Source organism: Chelonia mydas, chromosome 4 (genome assembly GCF_015237465.2).
Source record: "Chelonia mydas isolate rCheMyd1 chromosome 4, rCheMyd1.pri.v2, whole genome shotgun sequence".
Classification (NCBI taxonomy): domain Eukaryota; kingdom Metazoa; phylum Chordata; order Testudines; family Cheloniidae; genus Chelonia; species Chelonia mydas.
The window spans coordinates 106,536,979-106,550,552 of record NC_057852.1 but is presented as its reverse complement, the minus strand read 5'-3'; the positions used below and the strand labels follow the sequence as shown (position 1 = coordinate 106,550,552).

The 13,574-nt window shown below is 41.0% G+C and overlaps 1 protein-coding gene across 5 annotated transcripts in view; it reads right to left on the bottom strand.

Moving 5' to 3' along the window:
• The window catches only part of CCDC149 (coiled-coil domain containing 149), a 63,942-nt gene that overhangs the window by 13,791 nt on the left and 36,577 nt on the right, over window positions 1-13,574 (bottom strand). For all 5 annotated transcript variants that reach the window (XM_037897979.2, XM_043544572.1, XM_043544571.1 and 2 more), the window contains 3 exons: window positions 13,234-13,306; window positions 11,797-11,881; window positions 10,372-10,516 (listed from right to left, as the gene is read on the bottom strand). In XM_037897979.2, the coding sequence (XP_037753907.1) occupies window positions 10,372-10,516; window positions 11,797-11,881; window positions 13,234-13,306 (303 nt within the window). The remainder of the gene's footprint in view (window positions 1-10,371; window positions 10,517-11,796; window positions 11,882-13,233; window positions 13,307-13,574) is intronic.

The following is a 13,574-nucleotide window of genomic DNA, read 5'->3' as shown; positions in this document are numbered from 1 at the left end:
ACTAGTTAATTAGAGCTAGCACATGTATGTTTCCTCAAGCTGGAAATCACACCCCAGCTCCAAGTGAAGATACACCCCAGAAGACACAGCAATGCTAAAAGTGACCTAGCAGTGATAATGGACAGCAAATTATATACGACTTTACATAAAGATATAGCAACAGGAAAAGACAATGAAGTCTGAATATTCAGACAGCAAATTACAAACCAGTGAAGCAACAGTCTCTGTACACAGCTCTGGTGGGGATGGAATACTGTGTTCAGTCCACCTCACCAGGTTTTTATGCCTCTCCCATTTGAGCGCACCTGGTTACCAGAAAGAAACTAGAAAGAATATGAAACACAGCAACACAAATTAAGGGGCAGGAGAGACTGATGAAAGAAAGATTAAAAGGGGCTAAATATCTGTAGCCTAGCAAAGCATCTACCATGAGGTGTGTACAAGGCACAGGATAAAAGTCTACCAGTATTTCAGTAGTGTAAAATACCTTTTAGCCATAATTTAGCCATAAGGTGGGAGAGGAGGGTAATACAAGAGAAAGGGGATGAAATGAAGAGGAAAAAAAGGAAAATTTATGATAAATATCAAGGAATGAAGTGAATGGGGACGGGGAATAGCCTATGGGTAGTAATACAAGCCCATCAGCTGGAATACTTAGCCCCAAAGGGTGTCTATACTAGAATAAAACACTCACAGCTGGCCTTGGTCAGCTGACTTGGGCTTATTGGGCTCTGGCTGAAATGCTATAGAATCGCAGTGTAAACATCTGGGCTTGGGCTGTCTATACTGCAATTTTATATGCCTGCAGCCTGAGTCAGCGGACAGGGGCCAGCCACATGTATTTTATTGCAGTGTAGTGCAAGAGTGACAAAACATTAGGTCATGTGCCAGTGGGAGCAATCATGCTCTGGCATAGGCACACACTCAGTGACCAAACAGCTGTTTTCTCATCTCTAACTTCAATGAAATCTGAGCCAATCTGCATTTTTATTTTATACATTTCCTTTCTAGTTAACTTTGAGACTCACTCTTAATGTCCTTGGCTTTACTTCTCCCTGGGTGCCCAGTGATGACATCTGCAAGGCAGATAGCCTTCCAACAAGCTCTCAGTTTCCACACAAGGAGACTGGTATACCAGGATTCAAGGACCCAAATGAGGAGGACTGCTCAGGAGGGAGGGAAGAGCCTTCATATACAGTATGTGCAAGTTCAGCAGAGGAGCAAGTGCTGCAGAGGTGGTATGCAAAGTGGGGTGTACTGATGAAGGCAAGGAATCACAGTTTGATCTCTGTGCCATTGTTAACAGCAGAAGAGACTCCTTGGCATGATTGTCTCCCCTCCTATCCTGGCAGTTTGGGCAGGGAAGGGGAGGGAGGTGCTCCTCATAGCAGGGATGGGGGCTGCTAGAGATATCACCAACATATCAAAAGAGCCACTGTGACCCAGGTTTGCGCCACTGCCCATTAGTGCAGGAGTAGCAAGGCCAACTTCCTTTAACCACTCTTGAACTTTGTCATTCACATGCTGCACTCTCCCAAGCTATTGGGACATGGTGTCTACCCCCAACCCCATTGATAGATCCTGTAATCAGGAGCTGGGGAATTCTCTCACCTCTATGACAGGTTCCCAAGCTCTCAAAGGACTGTTATGTGGCTGCTCCCAGGAGACAAAGCATATTGCTATTTTACTTTGTCCTCAACCATGGTCATTTTTCCATACCCCTTTTCAAACATAAGTTAAGTTCGCTGAATAATATATTGAGCCAGTGAACACTTGTCAGAATACTTTACTTGAACAATCACTGAGTCAATTTTGACTACTACTTAGTTTGATTTTTGTTTTTTAAATAAAATGCATTGTCTCTGCAGTGCTATAGAAAATGTAATCCTACTCTTGTATCAATCCACTGTCCTTGCCCCCAGAATGATGAGTATTTTTGAAGAGTCTGTGGAGACCCCCCTTTGCGTGCACAGCTGCAATCTCTTGCCTAGATCTAGACATACCAGGCCAGGTGCTCAGATGATTTAAACTACCATGGCCTCATTGACAAAAGTGCGCCTGGTAGTAGAGAGAAGCACAATCTCCACTCCCTACTAGTAATGTGCCTGGCACCTCATGAGAGTTAACCCAACTCTCTTTGTTTAGGATCAGGTTTTCCTGCACTTCCACTGTCCTTGTTCAAACTGCTGTGGCAATGCCAGCTCGCTCCTCAGCCCCGTCCTGTGTTTAGCAGCTCACATGCTGGCTTGCTCACGCTCCCCAGTGATGCATAGACATAACCTCAACAGAGCTACACCAATTTACAGTAGCTGAGGATCTGTCCTACCCTTATAAGATCTCTCTGCTGTCTATAAATAAGTCCACTGTCACATCCACTGTGTATCACCTAGAATCCTTTATTTATCCTCAGACTGACACATTTTCTCTCTCAGTCCATCTTATATTGGAGTTAAACCAGCAAAGGTCCAGGCTTCTAAGCGTTTTTAAACCCAGCACAAGCTAATGACATGGTCTACAGCAGTTCCTAATCTCACTTGACCCCTATCCAGAATGGCCACCTAATTCATGAGTGAACAAGTTACCATGAACAAGATATAAACTAACTGTTTCAAGCCAAGACGATTTTAGACCATCTCTAGACAGGGCCTTAGTTTCTCTAATTTACATAATTCCATTCTGTGGTGCATTTCAAAATCACACACAGTCAGCTTTATAAATTTTAAGTTGATATGCTTGTGAGAAGAAATGTAGATGAACTGCCTACAACCCAAGGGTGAGAAGTACGTATCATGTACAGGAACCAACCTTTATTTTTCTTACCTACTGGGCCAAAGAAAATCAGAGGCTGGATTTAGCTCAATCATGCCTTAGGCTACTTCCTTGATTCTGTTTAGCATGTGATTCTGCTTACATACATTTCTTTAAAGAAACAAGAAGAATAAAAATGCTTGAACAGAAGAATGGGCCTACAAGGTCAGATCAATGGTCCATCCAGCCCAGTATCCTGTCTTCTGACAGTAGCCAGTGTCAAATGCTTCAGAGAGAATGACCAGAACAGGGCAATTATCGAGTGATCCATTCTGTTGTCCAGTCCCAGCATCTGGAGTCAGAGGCTTAAGGACACCCAAAGCATGGGGTTGCATCCCTGACCATTATGATGGATCTATCCTCCATTAATTTCTCTTAATTCTTTTTTGAGCCCAGTTATAGTTTTGGCCTTCACAGCATCCCATGGCAATGAGTTTCACAGGTTGATTGTGCATTGTGTGAAGTACTCGCTTTTGTTTTAAACCAGCTGCCTATTAATTTCATTGGAGACCCCTATTCCTTGTGTTAAGTGAAGATATACGTAACACTTCCTTTTTCACTTTCTCCACACCATTCATGATTTCTAACATATCCCCCCCTAATTGTCTCTTTTCTAAGATGAACACGACCAACCTTTTTAATTTCGCCTCATAATTTTTGTTGCTCTTCTCTGTACCTTTTGATTTCCTAATATATCTTTTTTGAGATGGGGCTACCAAAACTGCTGTATACAAGATGTGGGTGTACCATGGATTTATATAGTGGCATTATGATATTTACCATCTTATTATCTATCCCTTTCCTAACGGTTGCTAATATTGTTAGGTTTTTTGACTGCCAATGCACGCTGAGCAGATGTTTTCACAGAACCGTCCACGGTGATTCCAAGATCTTTTTCTTGAGTGGGAACATCTAATTTAGACCCCATCATTTTGTATGTATACTTGGGATTGTTTTCCAGTGTGCGCTACTTTGCATTTCTCAACATTTAATTTCATCTGCCATTTTGTTGCCCAGTTTCATGAGGCTCCTTTGTAACTCTTCACTGTCTGCCTTGGACTTAATTTTGTACATGCTGCAAATTTTGCCATCTCACTGTTTATTCCTTTTTCCAGATCATTTATGCACATGTTTAACAGGTCCCATACAGATCCCTGGGGACACTGCTATTTACTTCTCTCTACTCTGAAAACTGACCATTTATTCCTAACCTTAGTTTCCTTCCTTTTAATCAATTACTGATCCCGGAGAGGACCTTCCCTCTTATCCCATGGCTGCTTACTTTGCTTAAGAGCCTCTGGTGGGGGACCTCTCAAAGGCTTTCTGAAAGTCCAAGTATATCCATTGGATCACCCTTGTCCACATGCTTGTTGACTCTCTCAAATAATTCTAATAGATTGGTGAGACATGATTTCCCTTTACATAAAGCCATGCTGACTCTTCCCCAACAAATTGTGTTCATCTATGTGTCTGATAATTCTGTTGTTTACTATATTTTCAACCAGTTTGCCTGGTACTGAAGTTAGGCTTACTGGCCTGTAATTGCCAGGATTGCCTCTGGAGACTTTTTAAAAAACTGGTGTCACATTAGCTATCCTCCAGTCATCTATCATAGAAGAGGATTTAAGTGATAGGTTACATGCCATAGTAAATAGCTCTCTAATTTTATATTTGAATTCCATTAGAACTTTTGGGTGCATATCATCTGGCCCTGGTGACTTATTACTGTTTAATTTATCAATTTGCTCCAAAACATGCTGTATTGACACCTCAGTCTAGGACAGTTCCTCAGGTTTGTCACTTAAAGAATGGCTCAGGTGTGGGAATCTCCCTCACATCCTGTGCAATGAAGACTGATGCAAAGAATTCATTTAGCTTCTTCGCAATGGCCTTGTCTTCCTTGAGTGCTCCTTTGATTGTCCAGTGGACCCATATAGTTTAGCAGGCTTCCTATTTGATATACTTTTTTTTTTTTTTTTTTTGCGCACTTTTTTTTATTCTTTTGCTAGCTACTCTTCATATTCTTTCTTGGCCTGCCTCATAATATTTTTACACTTGACTTGCCAGATTTTATGCTCCTTTCCATTTTCCTCAGTTGAACTGGACTTCCAATTTTTAAAGGATGTCTTTTTGTCGCTAACCACTTTTACTCTGTTTAGCCATCGTGGCATTTTTTGGGGTCTCAATTCTTTTTAATTTGGGGTATACATTTGATTTGACCCTCTACTATGGTGTTTTTAAAACATTTCCCGACAGCTTGCAGGCATTTCACTCTTGTGACTATTCCTTTTAGTTTTTGTTTAACTAGCTTCCTCATTTTTTGTATCGTTCCCCTTTTAGAAGTTAAACGCTTTTGTGGTGGGCTTGGTTTTCCCCCCTAAAAAGGATGTTAAACTTAATTACATTATGGTTGCTATTACTGAGCGGTTCAGCTACATCCATCTCTTGGACCACATCTTGTGCTCCCTTTGTCAGTTCCAGGATCAGTTACTCCAAGAAGCAGTCACTAAAAGCGTCTGTCTGCATCCTGTCCTGAGGTGACATGTACCCAGTCAATAGGAGGATAGTTGAAATCCCCAATTATTATTAATTTTTCTATTTCTATAGACTTTCTAACCTCCTTGAGCATTTCACTATCACCATCTTTGGTCAGTAGTATATCCCTACTGCTATATTCTTATTATTCAAACCTGGAGTTTCAATCCCCAGAGATTCTATGGTAGAGTTTGATTTAATTAAGATTTTTGTTATTTTTGACTCTGTTTTGCCACTAGTACAACCTACTCTGACATTCCTATATATTTTGTACCCTGGTATTACAGCGTCCCACTGATTATCATTCCACCAAGTTTCTCTGATGCCTCTTAGCTCAATAACCTCAACTAATACCAGGTACTCAAGTTCACTCATCTTAGCATTTAGACTTCTAGCATTTGTACACAAGCACTTATAACATTTGTCAATATTTAGTTGTCTGCCTTCATGAATGGGACTCTTTCATTTGACTGTTTCTCTTCAGTTCCTCTCTGTACTTTATCCACTTCTATCCTCTCCTCCTTACTAAGCTACAGTGAATCCCTGTTAATAGAGCCTCTGCTAAGGGATGTCTCTGTCTGAACTGTGTGTTCCTCCGCACCTACTGGCTTTCCCCAGCCCTTAGTTTAAAAACTCCTCTACCACCTTTTTAATTTTACATGCCAGCAATCTGGTTCCATTTGGTTTAGGTGGAGCCCATCCTTCCTGTATAGGCTCCTCCTTTCCCAAAAGGTTCCCTAATTCCTAATAAACCTAAATCCCTTCTCTCTACACCATTGTCTCATCCACACATTGAGATCCTGCAGTTCTGCTTTACTGGTCTTGTGCATTTCAAAGAATGCTACCATGGAGGTCTTGGACTTTAACCTCTTACGTAGCATCTTAAATTTGGCCTCCAGAATCTCTCTCCTACCTTTCCCTATGTCATTGGTACCTTATCTAATTGAAAGCTATTAACCCCACGTGTTGCTGCTGCTGTTAAACTAAAGTACACCATCACTGGTCAATTGAAAAATAATTGTGTCCTAGCCGTCAAACAGTGAAGATGGGTTTGGACTTTGGGAATGGGTTAATTCACTGATGGGAGACAAATGAGTTGACACCCATTCAGGATAGTCTTTCCTACTCTATTTTTATTTATAATATGCGCATAGGAGTTGATCTTGTTGCCTTTGACAAAAAATGGATTAACCACAGTGTCAAGGTTCCTTCCTCACTCTGAACTCTAGGGTACAGATGTGGGGGGGGGGGGAGACCTGCATGAAAGACCCCCTAAGCTTATTCTTACCAACTTAGGTTAAATGCCACCGCCACCAAAGTGTTACACAAAGCACAGGGGAAGTGCCCACTTGGAAATGTCTCCCCCCCAAAATATCCCCCCAAGCTCTACACTCCCTTTCCTGGGGAAGGCTTGATAAAAATCTTCACCAATTTGCGTAGGTGAACACAGACCCAAACCCTTGGATCTTAAGAACAATGAAAAAACAATCAGGTTCTTAAAAGAGAATTTTAATTAAAGAAAAAGTGTAAGAATCACCTCTGTAAAATCAGGATGGTAAAAACCTTACAGGGTAATCAGATTCAAAACACAGAGAATCCCTCTAGGCAAAACCTTAAGTTACAAAAAGGCATAAAAACAGGAATATACATTCCATTCAGCACAACTTATTTTATCAGCCATTTAAACAAAACAGAATCTAACGCATATCTGACTAGATTGCTTACTAACTCTTTACAGGAGTTCTGACCTGCATTCCTGCTCTGTTCCCAGCAAAAGCATCACACAGACAGAGAGACCCTTTGTTTCCCCCCCTCCAGCTTTGAAAGTATCTTGTCTCCTCATTGGTCATTTTGGTCAGGTGCCAGTGAGGTTATCTTAGCTTCTTAACCCTTTACAGGTGAAAGGGTTTTTCCTCTGGCCAGGAGAGATTTAAACGTCATAAATATAAAGGGAAGGGTAAACAAGCAGAAACAGCAGCAAAGCTCACAGCCCTGTTCAGAGTGCAGTAAAAGACAACTCTGTGTTCCAAATGATGCTTTTGTCTGCTGCTTCCAACTCTTGTGTTTATATCCCACTGCAAACACTTTAAATCCCTATTGTACCAACATGTGTTTGGCCAGTCACTTAAACACTGACTCCACCTGGCTGGAGTGTGGGGAAGTGGGTCTGTTACCACATCCATATCTCTGTACTAATAATCACTAATCCACCTCCGCTTATCCTTCCTAACAAAGATGGAGTTCTTTTAAAATATTATGGATTAAAATGGCTCTTTCTAGCGAGACAGGTTAGCAACTGATGTCTACAACTCTTATTCATGAGCACTCAGTATAGTTGCAAAGACTGATTAGTGAAGGCAATATTAAATAGTCTATTTTCATTTATTTCCCATTTGGTGGTAATAATAATATCCACCATTTCTGTAGGTTCAAATTGTTCTCCCTGCATTGTGCTCCCTCTGCTGGTCTGCTGAAAGTTAATGAAACACATTCTGGGAACCATTCTCAAGGGACGTAGTCCAAGTAGATGGAACACAAAGTAGTAAATAAATTCAGGGGTTAACAAGCACCATATGTTAAAGAGTCATCACTGTTTGGTTAAGAAGAAAGGAGTAAACTGATAGGAAAATAAATTGCATCTCTGAACTTCTAAGGGGGTTCTGCAAACAACAGGCAGTTAAAAACACCTAATGTGATTTCACAAATTCTTCTGTGCAGCAAGGTCTCTGCACAAGGGAGGCCAAGGGGAAGAAGAAAGGAACAAAAGCATGAAGAAAGGAGATCCTTCTACCTTTTTGAGCCAGGTCATCTTTCCTCCCATTACAGTCCCTTCTCTCTCCAGCTTCCCTTCTCAGCCTGCTCTCTAAGTCACCCTCCTTGCATCACCAACCTTGAGTAGGGAGGAATTTTGCATGAAACCCCTGTCAATTTCACCTCTGCAGTGCCCCTCTCAAACTTAAAAAAAAACAAAAACCTCCCCTTCCCTGTGCATCCTTTCCCACCCTATCAAAACCCCATGGTGAGTCCACATCTCATCGCTAGTTTGGTTTGCCTCCCTATTTTCGGATATCTTCTGCCTTTACCGCTAGTAGTTCACACCCTCAACACTTTATATGGGTTTTTAAAGTTTTGTCTTAGATGTCTGAAGCAACAAGGCTTCCTTCACTTCCCCTGGGAGTCTAGTCCATAGCTTAATACGTCTCACTGTCAGGCTGTTTTTCTGGTAAGCTTTCCTCTTTCAGTTTCATCCTGTTGCTTCATGCAGTATCCAAAATAAATTCCTATCCCTCCTTGCTGTTTGTGGCTTCCAAATATCCATAGGTTGCTCTGACTAACTGTGCTTACCGTAGCTATGCTAGATATTTAAATCTTGTTTGGTTGTAAAAGTTTCTTTGCCTGGCCAACTGTCCTTGCTGCTCTGCTATGAACTCACTCCAGTTTATCAGTTGGTCTTTCATGGAGGCACCCAGAACTGAATGCAGTATTTTAAGTATAGGTGTGGTCACAACAGAGCTGGAGAGAGAGAGGGGGATATGCCTGTGTGCATATACGTAGCCCAAAGTTGCAATGGCCTTTTTTGTGTCACACTGCAGTGCAAAAATCACATGCAATCCACCATCCAATGCCATCACTAAATATCCTGCAACTTTACTGCTTTTCAGGTTTGTGCCTCATTCAGTATCTGTGCATCCAGATTATTTTCCACCGAAAGTATTCTTATGTTTCCACATGTTACTTTTCAGGCTACACTTCTAATTTCTATTGATCCCTTCTCTGGCCCTCATTAATATCTGTAACTCTTTCCACTTACCAAACTTTGGGAGGGTTATTTAAATTAGGATCTGGGGAAAACAGATGAATAGTGAGGGACAATCACGTCTAACTAAGAGTTAAACAAAGGCAACTATCTGGTAGTGAAAAACTACACCTGGTGCTGCAATGTCCATGCTGCTATTTTTAGTGCATTAGTTTGATCAGACCTAGCACGAGTCTGTCTACCCAGACTGGGAGGCATGCTCTGAGCTCTAGGGAGACACACTCTTAATGCCTAGATAGAATGCAAAGTTTACAGACAAGAACAGGTCAACTATAATGCAGGACAATGACAAAGAACCATGACATAATAGGTCTAGACTGAAGCATGGTGGAATGATGGAAGTCATTGAGACAGCTAGGTTGGAAGGTGTCTGGATTTCTCCTCAGATTCCCTGGTGCTGATGTGATGTTAGCCTCTCTTCAGCTCAACAGACCCTTACTTCATCCAAAGCTTTTAAGTATGCCTACAGACTGTTCCTCCGTTTTTGTTGCCACTTCCAAGAATTATACTATGGATTCTGCTTAAGTATTAGAGTTATCAATTTTCAAAATGAATCATCTATCCTAGTGCAATCCAGTTTCCTTTAGTATTTCGTCTTCCTTTCATGAAAGATATCTGCCTGTTTGTGACATCTGGTCCTGATGTGCCTTTGAGAAGCTTGAATTACCTCTGATTACCACTAGTGAGTCAGTGCTGCTAAAAGGCTAAACACAATCAAGAAATGCTTCCTTTCTAGTTCCCACTTTCTCGTGTTGCATAAGGACACAGTCCAATGTCTTAAACTGTGTCAAAAGACAGTTATATATTCTCAAGCTGGCTGCTATAGAAAATCCTGAAGTATGTGAGATAGCAAGATTAGATTAGACGAGGTAGGATAGTTAAGATTACTGTCCAACATAAATAATTTATTAAATCACAAAACAGAATAGGAATCATACAGTAGTGTTACAATCCAACAGTTTATGCCTCAAAAAAACCAATGTTCAAGTTGCTATATTAGGAATTGTCATGGCTGTGGCTAAGCAACTGCTATTCCAAACCTATGACAATGAGATTTCACAGAAGAGGAGTACAAGATACCTGACCTTCCTTCCCTTTCCTGTTTTTAAGTTCCCATTTTCTATACAAGAGCTCAAACATCAAATGCTAGTTTAAAAAGTGTTTTGAACACCTGTGTTGGTTTCCCCCAAATTCCAAGTCATACTACTTACTTGTTGGTTTGCCTTTGGTGTTGTATGACCATGTTTTTCTCATGGATAGTCTCCAGCAAGGCAGTAGCCAAGGATTTGAGATCTGAAATGGACTGCGGCGTGGCTGGTAGGCTACAACCATGGTCCTCCGATAACAACTCTTGGACTAAAATGTTAAAACAAAAATGAATCTTATCTTTATGTGGACAGAAACGTGACACAAATAGGTAGTCAGACTTACAAAGCAAATCCACCTTTGTTTAATTACTTAGCTGAATGTAGATTCATTCCAACCAATCAGCAAAACAAACCCAGACATATAATACTCAGTCATACAAAATGGTGGCTGTTTAAGCTGATCATTATTCTGCAGCAATTGCCAGCACAAACATAGGTAGACCCATTTTCTGCTTAGCTAATATTTCTTTTGGAAAGAACAGATTTCCATTCAGTTGGAAAGAGCCTCATTTTTCTAACCTATGATCTCCTGCCACTGGCAGAACAGAAATATTTTTCTTCAGTCCAACTGAAAAACCGTGCCCACAAAGAAGGCTTCATGTTTAGAACTATTGATTCCCTAAGGTTGTTCGAGATTGATGTGACGGAGCTGTCACACATCAGCCTAGAAGAACCTTCTTCTGCAGTAAGGAAGCCTGTGAACTCATTAACCTTGCTCAGCAAGTCCATTTGCATCATCACATTTGGTCATCTGCTGTGGCTAGAAACTATACAAAATGTATGGAGAAGAGGACATAAACGGAGCAGTCAGTGCTGGCGAACTTCTTGAGTTTCAACCTGTCATGACAAGTACTGCTGGTTTGGTATGTGCCTGTGTGCATGGAGAGAGGGTGAGGATCACGGTGCAGGAGACAAGATTTGCCAGGAAAAAAAAAAAAAGGTTACTTTTTCTTATCCTATTCTCATCTTTTCTGATCCTTAGCCTTTGTTCAGGGTTTGTGTGGGGGAAAACATGTGGGATGAGGCGATTGCTCTGTTGGTCTCTTCCTGAAGGAAACCTCAGAACTCCTCCCACAAGGGAGAAGCAAGCCACAGTAGCTCCCAAGTGCAGGAGTGGAACTTGGACTTAACCTGCTCCCACCTTCCTTAACATGCCTTCTCTGTACTACTGCTAAAACAGAGCATCAAGGTTGGCACTGTTAACAGAGAAAAGAGGTGACACAAGAAGAGACTCATCTGGGTCAGAGTTATATTGGGCCTTGAAGGCAAGGCGAAGAAGTTCAAGCTTGACGTAGTGAACAGGTGGAAGCAAAGGAGGGGAATTTATGTGGTCAGACTGACAGGAAAAGGAAGATAGGTTTAGCAGCTTTATTCTAGATTGGCTGGCAGGTTGAGAGATGATTAGGAAGAAAGTGATGTGAGAAAAACTTCAGTTCATACTGAAGAAAGAATGAGGTACTGTACTACCACGTTCCATCTATGCAGTACCTTGCTTTGCAGAAAGGACTCCAGTCAGTGCACTGCTGCCCGATCTACTGTGAATCTTTGAATTTTTCCGTCTCTCTAGAGCATTCTAAGGAAACAAAAACATTTATTTTTCAGACACATTAGCCTAAGTAAGCATTTTCATTAGAGTAAGGGATCTGAGGGTGGGGATATTAATCCTGGAGTTTCTCTTCTAGGGCATGAGTCTATACCTACACTGTTGGTTGGATGAGTGGGGCTCCTTCTGAAGTATTGGATATACTAGCCAAGTATATTTGGGACCCTAAAGAATCTATGCACCTCATCACCATCCCCCTTTACTCTTCTTTCTATCCCCCCCCACACCACCACTTGGGTTTTTAAAACTGTCCTATTTCTGGAAAAAGTTGAATACATTTGTAAATGCAGAAACACTCCATAGGGAATAGCAGCCTGGGATAAAATTCTGACCTTCCAGAAAGTTTCTCTTGAACATGCTTAAAGAGGGAAAAGAAAAGAGCACTAAAACTCTCTTTAAGGTCCTTTCAGAAAATTCTGGCTTTTAGGAAGAGTTCAAAGTAAAATCATGATTCTCACTAAAGTTGAGCCCTAGTTATTCCCAAAGAACTGTCCTTCAGAAATCAGATACACACACACCTGCTTTGTGACCTCAGTTTCTCATACCTGTGCCTGGGATGGGGATGGCAGTGCTTTGGAGGAATTTTGCTCTTCACTAGAATGGCAGGGAATGCTGTGACTGCTTAACAGTGATTAAGGAATTAAGAAGCATCACCTATAGGCTTAAAGTCTCATGCAGAAAAATGGAGGATGTGTTTTTTGATTGAAGTTGGAGCAGAGGGTTAGAGGAAGAATACTCAGATAACTAGATTTAGTCCAGAAAATATATTCTGCAAAAAAAAACACATACAGCCTATCCCAAAAGTGGAGGTATAAGGAAGATATATCAATCATTAAAATTTGCCAATCAACAGTACTGGTGTTGGGAAACATGGAGATAAAAGAACAGCTGCATGATAATAAATGTCCGAACACTTCGTAGAAACACAAGAGCATTAATTTTCTACGTCCACCAATCTTCCATTTAGTGACAAGCTGGAACAACGTCACATTCTAACCCCAACTAGGAGCAATTTTTCCTAGATCTTGAGAGAATACATTCACTTTCTAGATATTTCTAGCAGGTATTTCTTTATGCTATAAAACAGCTGAGAAGTCTATAGGGAAGACTGGGGATGTAAACAAAATACATAAAGGTACTAAAATTATCTAGTTGTCTTAAACTACAAGTAAGAGGAAGTGGTAATTGCACCTGGAATTTTAACTCCTAAGGTGCTACAGACCCAAACAATTTTACGCTTTTTAAAATGTGTATAAACAAATGAAAAAAAGTAAACTATAAATAGAGGAGCGCAGCATAATGATATGCTGGGAGAACTCTACCTTGTACTTAGCAATATTAGATTTAAGAAGGTTGACCTCCTCTTGAAGTTGCTTTAATCTCTCTTGAAGGTATCTGGAAAATACATAATATATATCATTAGACTCCTGTATATTGTGTTTGTTTTGTATTAAACACTGGCAATGTATTAGTCATTGCATAGCACAATGCACAAACGGAGCCACTGGCAGGACGTTTCACAAGAGGGGGCTTCTACAGTTATGTCTTCACTGGAGACTTCACCTAGCGCTGGTGGAGCATCCCCAATGTAAAGCCCTACCCATGCATTCACATATGATGCAGTATTAGCCCATGTGCTGGTTCTTTGTGGTACATTATACTG